The 14,336-nt window shown below is 40.3% G+C and overlaps 1 protein-coding gene across 4 annotated transcripts in view; it reads right to left on the bottom strand.

The window, feature by feature from the left end:
* The window catches only part of RIPOR2 (RHO family interacting cell polarization regulator 2), a 114,241-nt gene that overhangs the window by 1,631 nt on the left and 98,274 nt on the right, over positions 1–14,336 (bottom strand). For all 4 annotated transcript variants that reach the window (XM_087961416.1, XM_087961413.1, XM_087961414.1 and 1 more), the window contains 8 exons: positions 12,754–12,935; positions 11,576–11,744; positions 9,536–9,671; positions 8,532–8,693; positions 7,302–7,460; positions 4,841–5,046; positions 3,549–3,632; positions 81–171 (listed from right to left, as the gene is read on the bottom strand). In XM_087961416.1, coding sequence (XP_087817542.1) covers positions 81–171; positions 3,549–3,632; positions 4,841–5,046; positions 7,302–7,460; positions 8,532–8,693; positions 9,536–9,671; positions 11,576–11,744; positions 12,754–12,935 — 1,189 coding nt within the window. The remainder of the gene's footprint in view (positions 1–80; positions 172–3,548; positions 3,633–4,840; positions 5,047–7,301; positions 7,461–8,531; positions 8,694–9,535; positions 9,672–11,575; positions 11,745–12,753; positions 12,936–14,336) is intronic.

Raw genomic sequence — 14,336 nt, forward strand, 5'->3', positions numbered from 1 at the left:
ATTTTGTTGTGTTCACTAGATTTCTTTTTTCATCTGGAGTAAAACAAGATACCAGAAAATCATAAAAAAACCCAACTTACCAAGAGAGAGCAAGGTTTCAGAAGCTGTATTCCTAACTTCTTCATTGCCAGACTGGCAAAGAGTGACCAGCATTTTAATACTTTCAGTTGCCTATAGAGCAATGAAAGAAATAAAAATGTAACCTATTTCTTGTAATACAGAAAATCTTCTTACTAGTGACAGACATGATATTCTTCCGATTAAAATCGGAATTCCGATTTTTTGGGGAATCGCCCCCCTTTCCCCCCTTCTTCTCCTCCTTCCCCTCCCTCGGAGGCCCGAGTCAGGAGTTGCTACCGCTGGCGCGGCTCTGCGTGGCTCCAGTCGCGTTGCCTCAGGAAGGGAAAGGCAAAAAGGAAGAGCCGTGGTGGCGCTTTGGAACGGCAGCAGCGGCTCCTGGTTTTGCCTTTCCTTCCCGAGGCAACGCGGGACTGGAGCCGCGCGAGCCGCGCCGGCGGTAGCAACTCCTGACAGCCCCAGCCGGATATCTGAGCGGAGCCTGGGTGGGCGGGCGGTGCCGAGCGGAGCCCGGGTGGGCGGTGCGAGCAGAGCCCGGGCGGTGCGAGCGGAGGCCACTGAGTGGCAGGAAAAGGGAGCTGGGCAGCGATTTCTTGGCGCGTGGTGGGGGGGTCTCTTTTGGCCGGCCCGATTTTTTTTTCAGAGGGGAATATCATGCCTGTAGTGATTAATAGTACTGTACACCTGAGTTTTTAAACCTGTATGTACAGAATATAGAATAACAGAGTTGGAAGGAATCTTGAGGTCTTCTAGTCCAATCCCCTGCTCAAGCAGGAAACCCTATGTCAGGGGTGTCCAACCTTGGCAACTTTAAGACTTGTGGACTTCAACTCCCAGAATTCCTCAGCCAGCTTTGCTGGCTGAGGAATTCTGGGAGTTGAAGTCCACAAGTCTTAAAGTTGCCAAGGTTGGACACCCTGCCCTATGTCATTCCAGACAAATGGCTGTTCAATCTCGTCTTAAGAACCTCCAATGGAAGTAGTACCCACTACTTCCAGAGGTAAGCCGTTCCACTGATTGTTTTCACAATTAAAAAAATATAAAAACATGCATTTTCTCAAGCCATCTGGACGTGCCTCCACAACTCAATCTCGCCCAACCCCGGGCACCAGTCTGAAAACGTCCTCCCAAGAAACTTCCTGGGTCTTCCAAAGGAGGCAACTGATGTCATGCTTTCAGCTGAGATACTTGGTTTATACAAAGATTCTTTACAAAGCAGCACATCGCAATGCATTTTAGTTTTTATTAGTTATGCATGTTTTAAAATTAAAGGTATTTGCAATGCTAAAAGGTACATACCAGAGGTGGTATTCAGCAGGTTCTGACCGGTTCTGAAGAACCGGTAGCGGAAATTTTGAGTAGTTCAGAGAACTGGCAAATACCACCTCTGACTCGCCCTGCCCCCATCTATTCCCTGCCTCCTGAGTCCCAGCTGATCGGCTGGGTCTTCTTTTGTTGCCCTGCACAGAAGAACTGAGCTGGAAAGCAGGTTAGTGAGGTGGGGAGGGAATGGGATTTTGCAGTAACTTTCCCCTGGCATGGGGTGGGAATGGAAATTTTACAGTATCCTTCCTCTGCCATGTCCACCAAGCCACACCCCCAGAACCAGTAGTAAAAATTTTTGAATCCTACCACTGATACATACACACACATAGAGAGACTGATTACCTTATATATAAGAATGATTAGACACTATTATTTATCTACATTTTATGTTATATGTACACATAGTCCTCAGCTTTTAACCATTCATTTAGTGACTGGTCAAAATTACAATGGAACTGAAAAAAAGGGACTTACGACAGTTTTTCATTCTTATGACCATTAAAGCATTCCCTTGGTTGCTTGATCAAAATTACATTATAATGGTTGCAGTGTCCTGTGGTCATGTTAACCCTAATCTATTGCGGCCTTCTGACAAGCAAAGTCAACGGGGAAGCCAAATTTCCTTAACAACCATGTTACTGACTTAACAACGGCAGTGTTTCACTTAACAATTGTGGCAAGAAAGGTCATAAAATGGGCAAGATTCCACTTAACAGTTGTCTTGCTTAGCAATGGAAATTTTGGATTGAATTGTGGCCTAAGTCGAGGGCTATTTGTACTCTCAAATGACTTATGAAAATATATACAATAACAGTTAACTTTAAAAATAATCTCTTGACAGTGACGAACAGTATGACAGATTATCTTGACACAATTATCCTCCAGTGTCCCAAATTAGATATTCCCATTTCATGGGGGTGGAGGGTACTTGACTATAATCTATGCTAAAGAGGATGGGGGAAAGGAGGGAATTATTCTCTTCTCTATTTGATCAACTTTGATCCTCACTAAATGGTTGCATTTTCTTCACGTTATAATTTCTTCCAGTTAAAAACAGACAGGATCCAATCTGGGTCAGTCACCGGGGCCAGAGGTTTAGTCTTCCCAGCTTTCGGACTTGTGCTGAAGCCCATCTTCAGGGAACTTCTCTCTCACCAGATGGTGGACACATTCTGGTGAGAGAGAAGTTCCCTAAAGATGGGCTCCAGCACAAGTCTAAAAGGTTGGAAGACCAAACCTCTGGTCCCAGTGACCAACCCAGACTGGATCCTGCAACATTATCCTGGGATACGTATATTTGCCTTCATTTGTAAAGACAGGTACATAGGTCCTAATTTCAGCCCAGGAAACATTTCCATGACAGAAGGGATGAGCTGCGCACAACTGGATTTGTCTTAGAAATCTGTAAAAGTTGATGGGTGAGAGATGGCAAAACTGACTGCTTTGATTAAAGAAAAGAATACAATTAATTTGTTTTTACTTTACTTGGAAACTGCTTTTGGACTTTGTGCTAGAGATGGAAAAAAATGAATATTTGATTCTGGTCTTTGCTGATTAGATAGGTTTGTTTTTTTAGAAATGGCTAGTATATTATATAAATGTATAAAATCGAGGTTGTATGTTATTCTGCACCAAAAGGAGTCAGAAGTCAATGCTTTTTTTTTCTATTTCTCCTTCCCCCTTACACTTTTTCCTCTCCCCTTTTCCTCTCCTATTTTCCCATTATTTTCATTTTTCTTTGTATTTTTCTATTTATATTCTGATGAACTAATAAAAATATCGAGGAAAAAAAGGATTTGTCTTAGAAATGTTTTTGTAATAGAAATATGACTGTATACACAGCACATGGGAAAAATCCTACCCACCCAGTCAAATAGCACCTTCCCATGTTCTTCTAATCATCATACAATATGAATCATAGAGTACAGCCCCTTTTCCAAATATATTGTTAAAGTATATGCATCAAATCCCTCCCATTTTGGTAAAGTAATATCTGGACAGCCAATTCAAGAGAACAATGCTCTTCTTGTTGTGTATTCACAAGAGGGGTTATTGAAACCTCTGGTGGTTGGGTTTTGTTTTTTTGTTTTGGCTTGGCTTGGCCTTTTGTAGTTCATGGGAAAATCTAGAGGGCAGAAGTTTACCTGAAGGCATTTCAAGGCCAGGCAAGCAGCCTTCTGCAGATGGAGACTGGGTTGGGCAAGGCTCTCGCAGTAATAAATTAAAGCCTGGAAGAAAAAGAGACACCGTGAGACTGCGGAGCAACACCTTTTTACAACAACAGCAAATAAAGTAAAATCAAATAAATCTTCTTCTGCTTGGAAAAATAAATTCACCGAATAAAAAACAAAGCAGTATTCATCTCTTTGAAAGGAGAGCATTGCTTGTTTAGGTAACAGGTAAGGGGGATGTGGGGAGGCAACCAATTACCACAAAAATTTTTTACTTCCTGCCACAACCATTCCTGTGTAGGATGCAATCAGAGATGTGTAAATATTCAATGAATGAAGCATCATCCTATGTGTGGAAAAATCCGCTTTGAGGTTATGCCCAAACCACAACATTTGTTTTGAGACTTTTGGATCTGTGCCTGGTCTAAAGTGAGGCTATTCTAGGCAAAAGGAATTAGGGAGGTTGAGGAGCAGGAAAAAGCCACCCTTGCAAACTGGGAGAAAAGAAGGCTGTTGTGTACTGTTGTCTCTTTCCCCCTCAGCTAATACCAGCAAGGTATACCCCACTGGACCATTTACCCCACGAATCTTCCCAGAGCATTTCCTCCCTCCCTGTAACTGCTACCAATATCTCAGCACAGCATAGCCCACCAGCTTTCCTATCCTCATAGTATCCTAGCCCTTTCCTTCAACAGGAGAGCATTGGTCATGCTCCAGAAAAGGGGGAAGTCGCGATATGTCACATGGCGCCATCACGATGCCCACGAGTTTGACACCCCTGACCTAGCAGGAACTTGATTTAAAACCACACTTTCTTTTACTGAAAGATTTACCACCTCCCTGGAACAACGAGCAATGTGATCTAGCAATATGATTTTATTTTTATTGGTGGTCACCTTCAATTTATTATCTCTCATCTAGTCCAACCTCAATTGCACGCAGGCATTCTGAGAAGCTCTATTATTATCTCAAGATATAAAGAAATCAATTGGGTGTTATTAGCATATTGGTATATACTCAGCAGTTTCATGTAGCTACTGAAAATCTGAGTAGTGGCTCCTATTTTTCCAAATTCTGTACTATTGAGGGAGAGAAAAATCTATTGGGTTCATCAAGGTAATCCAACCCTGTAGTATGCTCAGCATGCTAATATAAATCCAGCCAACTGCAATTGTTCAATAAACCAGGTTCAAACAATTATTTAGCATGATGTTTAAACACATCTAAAAGCTACTTTTGTCTAATAGGTTTTCTCTAGCATTTACCTTTTCTCTGAAGTGTTTGCTTTCTGCTGCAGCAGCTGACAATATTGTTACCACAGCTTCATAGGTTTCCCTTTTATTTTCAGTCAGAAGGACAGCCAAAGATTTCAGCACTTCTTGTTGAGGTGAGAGACTGATGGAGGTTAAATTGGCCTTATTCTGCAAGAACTTGTCATCTCTTAAAGACTGCAGAGTTTGTACCATTAAAGCTAAAACAAAGACATTTAACAATTTGTCCCTTTTCAGAAAGAACAGATTAGAATAAAAGACGCATTTAAAATAGCAGGCAAACATCCAATAGTATCTGTGAAGTGTAGAATAATTTTAAATATGTGAGAATGAGCTATCTATGTTACTACCACTGCTGACTACAGTTACAGTGTTCAATCTACAGTCACCATTATCAAACTGTAGGTCTCATGGCTGAAATACAGTACATGGCTTAATTTATGTTTTACACCAGAGGCGCTATTCAGCCGGTTCGCACCTACTTGGGCGAACTGGTAGCAAGAATTTGGCGTGGGTTGCCGAACTGGTAGCAACATCTAGCTGGCCACGCCCCCAACCTGGTCGCCCAGTTTCCGCTCACTCGCTTGCCCTGCCCACCCGATGCTTGCTGCCCCAGTTTAAAGGAGGTTTGCTCCCCCGCCCTAGCCATTCATGTTCAAGCAGCCACTTGAAAACACATGACTGTGGGCGGAGCAGCGGTCCGTTAACCCGAAAAACTGTCCCAAGGCTGGATTCTTCATGGACACTAGAAGTGTCGCTTCCCCTTGTGAGTAAAGTGTCTGGAGCGAGAGGGAAAGAACGCTGGGGGAGGGGGGGGGGAAATCCAGCCATGGGGAAGTTTGCAGGAGCTTCAAATGCAAGTCCGTTTACCTGCAGAACTTCTCTAATGCTGGATTCACTGCCCCTTGTGAGTAAGGTGCCCGGAGTGAGAGGGAATGAAGTCTGACAGGGTGTGTGTGTGTGTGTGTGAGAGAGAGAGAGAGAGAGAGAGAGAGAGAGAGAGAGAGAGAGAGAGAGAGAAAGAAAGAAAGAAAGAAAGAAAGAAAGAAAGAAAGAAAGAAAGAAAGAAAGAAAGAAAGAAAGAAAGAAAGAAAGAAAGAAAGAAAGAAAGAAAGAAAGAAAGGAAGGAAGGAAGAAAAGAAGAAAAAGAAAGAAGAAAGAGAAAGAAAGAAAGAAAGAAAGAAAGAAAGAAAGAAAGAAAGAAAGAAAGAAAGAAGAAAGGAAGGAAGAAAGACAAAAAAGAAAGAAAAAGAAATAGGGAGAGAGAGAGAGAGTTGGTGTGTGTGTGAGAGAGAGAGAAAAAGAAAGGAAGGGAGAGAAAGACAGAAAGAGACAAAGAAAGAGAAAGGAAGGAAAAGAAATAGGAAGGGAAAGAGAGACAGAGAAAACTCTGTGCTATTATTTTTAATTATCACGTGTTAATATTTTACACTGTCCCTACACCTAGAGTGATTCTACTGCCTTTCTTTTGCCCAGGGCTACCACATATTTTTCAGGGTTTACATGCATTCAATGTCTATAGTCCAGAGCATAAACACATGTGTGTTTAACAGAGTTGAAAGGGAGTTTGGAGGTCTTCTAGTCCAAGCCCCTGCTCAGGCAGGAAAACTGAGGATGCCAACCTCTTAGTAGAGGTCCTGGGAAAGGTGTCAGAATAACACTTAGAAGGGACTTTTGGGGGAACCCTATACCATTTCAGAGAAATGGCTGTCCAGTCTTTTAAAAATTTCCAGTGATTCATCACCCAGAACTTCTGGGGACAAGCAGGTCCACTGGTTAATTGTTCTCACTGTCAGAAAGTTTCTCCTTAGTTTTAGGTTGCTTGTCTCTTTGTTCAGTTTCCATCCATTGCTTCTTGTTTGCCTCCTGGTACTTTGGAAAATACATTCCACCCCCCTACTTTCTTTGTGGCAGCCCCTTAAAAGCCTGTTGCCTATATCACACTCTTGAGTAAAGCATGTGAGCCATTTCCTCCTTTCAGTGGTCCATGAAAATACATCTATAGTATGCAGATAACCAAGTCAAAAAAGGTGAACAACATTTTTACAGACTATAGATAAGTTGAGGCTGGGTGACAAGGAATGGCTGGGAGGGGAGGGGCCAGGTAAGGCACCCCTTGATGTGCCACACCCACCCAGTCACATGACCACCAAGCCATGCCCACCCAGTCACATGATCACTAAGCCACACCCACCCAGTCACATGACCACCAAGCCATGCCCACCAAATAAGCCACGCCCACAGAACTGGTAGTAAAAAAATTGAATTCCACCACTGTTTTACACCCTCAAAATGATAAAGAACACTACCAAAAAACTGTCTTTTGTATAGAACACTTCTGAAATGTTCTGGAATCCTCAACAATTTTCAGATGTTTTTTCTACCGTTTTAGTTCTTCCTACTAAAAGTATTGCTGCATTATGGAATTTGAACTTCTGAAGAGCCTGTTTCTTACCTTCTCTTGCAAGCTGAAGCAAATAGTTTGCCAGATCACTAACATTGTTATGAGCAAAATAGTTGTAATACTGAAAAACTGTTATGATTTCCAAGGACAGACTGGAGGAGAGGAGAGGTTCTGCACGGTCCAAGATATGAGAAATCAAAGTTCTGAACACTGCATATAACCAGATAAAAGTATTAGTTACCAAATGAATCCCCATTAATAAGAGCAACATAAAATTAATGGAGGTAAGTCATTTTTAGAAAAGGTAATTGTGTAGAAAAAAAATTAGATCACTTCATACTTTCTAGAAATTTAGAATTATAATTTCCAGAAAGAATCAGTATGACAATGATTAGAGATTATGAAACCTTTAGAATATTGGCAATCTCGGGGAAACTAATTGGTACCTCTGCTCTACAATGACACTCAATTTAAGTCATTATATTTCTATCATACCCGAATAGAACAAATGGAAAGAGAATAGGCTACTGGTATGAGATGACAGGAAGTCACCTTAAAAGTGATTGACTTTGGTTGAACATATTCATTTTTTATTATGGGCATGGTCTAAAGAAATCTGGAACTGCAAACCAAAATTATATTGTTTAAAAACCTCAAAATAATTTATTTAAACAGCAACTTTTAAAACTAGATTTTTAATTAAATTTTGGACAAAATCTTATAAGAGTGTTAAAAGTCCATGCCCATGTACATATATAATTATTTCAATATTAAGTAGGTCCAGTAATATTTAGTCAACTAGCTTGTACTGAAAAATGAGATAATGTATTGTATTTGACAAAAGATTTTTGGGATTTCAGTAACATTAAAAATATTGCCATTGTAGCTATCTATCTTTGCCTGTTCATTGTGCCTTGTATACAAAAATGGTCCTGGCTGTAATATATACATTTTAATATATATACAGTTTTCAATCAAAATTAATTTATACCTCTGGAAAGCTATTCATTTACTTGTTTATACTAATATTACATAATATTGTATAATAGTGCAATCACATCCATGGCGTTACAGAATTTGAGGCCCACACTGATTTACTTCAAGATGGAATGCTTATATAGGACTTAAATCTCAAATTATGTAACAGACCTAGTGTCTGAATCTTAAAAGACCAAACATTCAGCAGAAAGTACCAGTTATTATGTTTTGAGATATCTGATTAATTACTGGTAATTGTGGTCTTTGCAATCACTTTTTTTAAAGGACATTAGGTAACTGTACCTGTTTCTGAAAGCCCTGGACATTCGCCATTCACCACTGTAGAAAAAGTGATATCCAGTTGTTTGACCATTTTGTCTGCAGAGGTGTGATACAACCCAGAAGAATTGGTACACTTATTCCAGAAAGAAAGAAGGGATATCTTTTTCTGAAATTCTGGAATTGCTAATGGAAAAGAATACCAGAATAGTGAATTATTAGTATAAATTAAAATTGGACAATAATCAGCTCTATATTGAAAAGAAATGGGTAGAAATTAGTAGAGAGTTATATTTACTTGGAAAATGGAACAAAAATACTTTTCCTTGACTGGAAAGATAATAATTTATTGATTACGTCTATCATTTTTAAGATCTAGATCAGTGTTTCTTAACCTCAGTCATTTTAAAATGGGTAAACTTCAACTCCCAGAATTCTCTAGCCTGGCTAATATCTGGATATTGGACTAGATGTTGGACCTTAACATTGCTGAGGTTGAGATAAATATAAGCTAAGAAGGCTTTAGCTATTGAGGTTAAGATTTCATGCTAGAAGAATGTTCACTAGGAAAGGGGGTCACAGATTGCCTGCCTTTACTGCTCTTCAAACAACATCTCCCTGTGGCTTTAAACTGTTTTTTCTTCATGTCCTTCCTTGTAATAACTTGGAATTCTGTGCCCAGGATAGTTGACATGTGCAGACCACTGTTCTGTGCCCGAGCTACTGTCCCTTTTTATCCAACTTGATTTTGAACATATTTCTCAGAAAGAAATTCCCCTGGTTTTCATTAATACTTTTCACCAAAGAAATCTGCAGGGGGCTGAAACTTTATAGCCCATTCTCCTCATAGGCTTACTTCAACAAAGTTCATGGTATTTAATCAGGTTTACACTGGATAACTAATTGTACAAAAGCAGCCTTAAAAGAGTAGGTCTGAACATGCAGAGAAAAGTACTGCATAGATTAGAGTAAGAAACAGAAATACATCATCATATATTCACATGAATATTGTCTATGCTATTTCTCACCTTCACTTATAGGTCTGAAGCTTCCCAGGGTCTCACTGCTGATCTCTGCAAGATTCTCAATCACTAAAATTTGTTGGGATAGTTTATCCAGAAGAGACCTTGTGACAAAGGGAGTTCTGCTAGAGAATACAATTTGCTGGTAAAATAGGAAAGAACAGTGTAAATATTCCTCATACAAAACCATCACCAATTAGGTCAAAATCCCAAATGTGAATGAATGCAAATTTATCAAAGAATGATGTTATAACTTTATGTATTTTACAAACATGATCTTTGTCATACACTTTAAAATGGGATTCAAATATCATGTGTTTCTGTTAATTGCTAACCAGCTATATTGGATTGTGTGTTGGATTCTATTATTTTGACTTTGAGAATATGTGCCTTTTATCTATACAGGGGATTTAGTATGTTTCTCTAATAGTGATCTCTTTTCTCAGCAAAGTAGATAAAGCTCAGTAAACGAATTTACTACACTACACTACTCTGAATATGCCGTATTTTCCTCTGAATATGTCATATTTATTTCAGAGAAAGAAAACCCTAAGTTTATGATTACTATACACAAAAATGGGGGGGGGGGAATACTTCCACAGTCTCAGAATATGCACAATAATCCACTTGAACAATTACTGGGAGGAGGGGGGAATTATGTTTTTTATATGATTTTAGGCCGAGCAATGACCAAAATAAATATTTGTTATTTTATTATTTATATCCCACCTTTATTATTTTTATAAATAATCCAAAACAGTGAACATATGTAATACTCCTTTTTCCTTCTATTTTTCTTACAACAACACACATGTGAAGTGGATTGGGCTGAGAAACTGTGACTGACCTAGTCATCTAGCTGGCTTTTGTATCTAAGGTAGCATTAGAACTCATGGACTCCAGGTTTCTAGCTTGGTGCCTTAACCACTAGACCCAAACTTCCAATTCTCACTTATTTGGAAATATGTCTCATTCACTTCAGTAGTACTTTAACCCTAAGAAGAATATAAAATTACATCTTCAATTTAAGTCTGACTTAAAACCTAGTCATCTCATTAGGTTTTCTGCATAGTTAAAACCCTGTTTTTGTTTTTAAAACAACTTATGAAAACTCAAACTGTCAAGAAGTCTGGGTCAGATGAGAATATATAGCCTTCATCTCCTACAGTGTCAAAGTGCTGTTACCAATTTGGTACCAGACCATGCCACATTGAACAGCAAAGAGTGAACAGGAGTTCTGTTCAGATTTAAGTGGACCATGATAAAATAAAGTCATATATGGAAAACATAGGATGAGAGTTAAAATGGAGATTGGCATGGAGCAGGGGTGGGGAACTATGGCCCTTTCCCCAACTTCTGGAATGGAGAATAGCAATAAAGTTTGGGCCTTCATCTCTTGTTGGAAACATCTGAAGAGTATTTTTCTGGATTAAAAAAAACACCCTTTCACATTCTATAGCTTCTTTGGACAAGCACATTTGCTAGTTTTTTCCCCCAACCCCAGTGTCTGTCCTTTTCACCTTATGCTTATGCAAAAGTACAAAGAAAATTAAGTTCCAACAAATAAGGCTGTGTGTACAACACAAAAAACAAGAGCAGATAAGTCTTAATAATCTCTTAAAAAACATGTAACCCTATGGCCATGATGGCAAACCTATGGCATGCGTGCCAGAAGTGGCACACAGAGCCATTATAGCCGGCATGCAAACACTTTCCCAAAACAGGTCTACTGCACATGCGTGCATGCTGCCCACCAACTAATTGTCGGGCATCTGGCGCACATGCGCAGGGGTGCATGGGAGCCGTGCGCACATGCGCAGACGCATGCGGGGGTATCGTGTGCATGCGCAGATGCATGTTGCATGGGGAGCACGCACGCATGTGCAGACATGTAGTGCATGGGGAGCCACGCAGCACATGTGGGGGGATTGTGTGCGTATACTTGGGGGGCGTGCACATTGCCTTCTGGGTGCTGGCACATGAGCGCGAGCACAATTTTCAGCACAGGAGCCCAAAAAGGTTAGCCACCACTGCCCTATGGGATACCTGGATAAGCTGTGTGCAGTACTGCAAGTGCTTGACTATGGTGATATCAAGGCTTTCACTTCCGGTGGTCAATGGCAGAGGACTTCCAGCCACACTGGTTCCAACGCCCGTGTCTTCCGTCAATGCTTCGCTGAGATGCCCTCTGCCTTCTGGGTGTTCTGACCTGTAACTGTTCAAGCTGGGAGGTAAGTGAGCAGTTTGATTTTCTTTTCATGTAAGCAGTGCACAAGAGAAATTGTTGAAAGCACTCTCCTGTAACCAAACAGCTCTTCATAGGCCAGTAACCTTTTAATGAATACATTGTATCTCAAATTGGCAGTAGCATTAGGTAAAAAGTGCCAAAAAAAAGTGCCTGCATTTAAAGGATATATCGTTACCACACTAGCCTACTTGTTTCTTTGAAACAATCACTTTTTTATAAGGAAGTCTTCCTAAGAAGTCTTTGAAATCAAGCTTTGCTATAGCTTTTCTTTTCCTTTTTTTCCCTTTTCACCTCACTTTGTTGACAACATCCTTTGCCAAACTGCTCTGTGGATATAACTGAACTATAGATTTGTGGTTTTCAAAAGTTATGCATTTAAGATGTAATATGTCAGTCCTTTCCTGACATGTGATTAATTGTCTAGCTAAAAAATATTAAAAAGTAAGAGTGAGGGAGAATCTGTTGGAAAGGAAATCATAAAAACAAACACCAATTTTCTCTTTCCTTTATTCACAGCATACAAAAATCTTTGTTTAAACACCTTTTTCATTCTACTAAGTAAGTCAAGGAATTTCTTAAACTTTAATGACATCTTGACCACTCAGCAGCTTCCAATATCATCAATTATGGTATCCTTCTACATCAGCTTTGGGGGTTCATGTGGGGGCAAAGTTTTATCCCCCTTTTCCTCCATCCCCTGGGGTAGATACCCATCACACTGATAGGAGGTGTTAGCCTGCAATGCCTGCTTTTGTGAGGTGCTACAAATGCCTCAACTTCTATTTATCATTTACATAAAACTGCTGGATGAGGTCATTTGATGGCATACGGTAAGGTGTCCCAAATATGCAAACGATACTCAGTTACACATCTCCATCCCAAGTTGACCAAGCTTGCAATGCCTTGGAGATCTTGCCTTGGTATCTGGAGGCAGAAAGGAATAAACCTGAGAAGCGTTCAGTGCTGGCATTCTTACCTGTTTTTCTCGATTTCTGTGTCTGAGAACACAGAGTCTGCACCACGAGCAGCATCGCAAAGCTCATCAGTACCGCCTTCATCCTCAAAGTCAGAAGTGTTGAGGAAATCAAAACTTTCCAGTGCATTCTCAACTGTTAGGCTTAAGCTGGATGACCTGCTGTGACTTACTATTGGTCTGCACTGCAAGAGCAAAATCAAAACAATACGTGAAGAACAGTTCAGCCATTCAAAATGGTTTGGTTTCAAGAATATTCCAGGTAAATTGGGGCGAGACTTTCTTTTCAAATCCACCAATGATTCCCTACCGTTGGCTTGTTTGGCCTTGTCCTCCCATCACTTAATTTCCAGATTTTAGGATATCATTTTTCATGTATTTTGAGAACAGAGGAGGATCTAACTTATGGAAAGGATAGATGCAGTTGCGATGAGATTTAGAAAAATCAAATCTGTGTGAACTGAGATTTCCATTATTGAAAAAACCCTACCCTGAAAAAACACTAAGTAATTCACTTCCCTGACATGCTCACTGGGTCAACTGAGATGTGATGAGGAAATTCCAAAATGGGATTATTCGACTTTTGAAAGTACTGTATTTGGGGTTAGGTATAACTCAATCCAGACCTAAATTTACATAACGCACCTGAACCCTATTGAGTCCATTGGGGTATAAATCACAGGTAGCCCTTGGGTTAAAATAGCCATAGAGACTGGAAGACTGTTAAATGATACAATTGTAAAATGTGATATCATGTGATGGGTGCTACTTTCCCCCCCTCTAGTTTACTTAATGATGGCAGTTCCAGTAGTCCCAGATTACTGTTGTTAAGTGAAGATCTTCCAATTCCTGCTTGGCTACCATTTGATTTTGTTTGTGGGAAGCCAGCCAGTTACTGTCAGTAACTGCCATCATGTGACTGAAGAGATGGTGGGATAAAGGGAACTCTGCAGACCAGTTGTAAGTCCCCCTTACAGTGTAGACACAAGTTTGAACAAATGGATATAAGTTAAAGACTGTTTATATATATGAAATAAAAGAACAAATAAAATAAGGTTAAACTAACATGTCTATCCCCCAATGTCATGACAACTGCTGTCCATATTAACTAATCCTCACATTACCATAAATTTAGAAGAAAATGTGACTTTATTCACATTTGAAACTGATATAACTGGGGAGTTCCGGTTTGCAGCGCTTCGGGACAGGCAGGAATCCACGATCGTGCGCGGTTTCTGCCTGCGCTCGCCGCTGGAGTGCCCTGAGCCATCTGGCTTCAGGGCTAGCCACCTCTGTAGAAGGTGGTGAAGATAGGGGGGATCTGACAGGGTCGAGAGAAATCGCACCTCTCTTCCCTAGCCGGCTAAACCCCCTTTTCCAAAGGTGGTAGAGCGTCGGTCAGAAATGGCCGCCACAAAGAAGCGCTCAGCCGGAAAAGAAAGTGCAGGAGGAGTTAAGAAGAAGTGAAAGTTTTTTTGCTGACCGGGACAAAGCAACAACGAAGGTATCCTGGAACTTAAAATCTGTGCAAGATACATCGTTCCCAGAGATCTACAAGCGGCGAATGGAAGTTAAAAGGGAAAGTT

Source organism: Notechis scutatus, chromosome 3, assembly GCF_049901735.1.
Source record: "Notechis scutatus isolate UNSWTSFEM ecotype Mainland chromosome 3, rNotScu1.2, whole genome shotgun sequence".
Classification (NCBI taxonomy): domain Eukaryota; kingdom Metazoa; phylum Chordata; class Lepidosauria; order Squamata; family Elapidae; genus Notechis; species Notechis scutatus.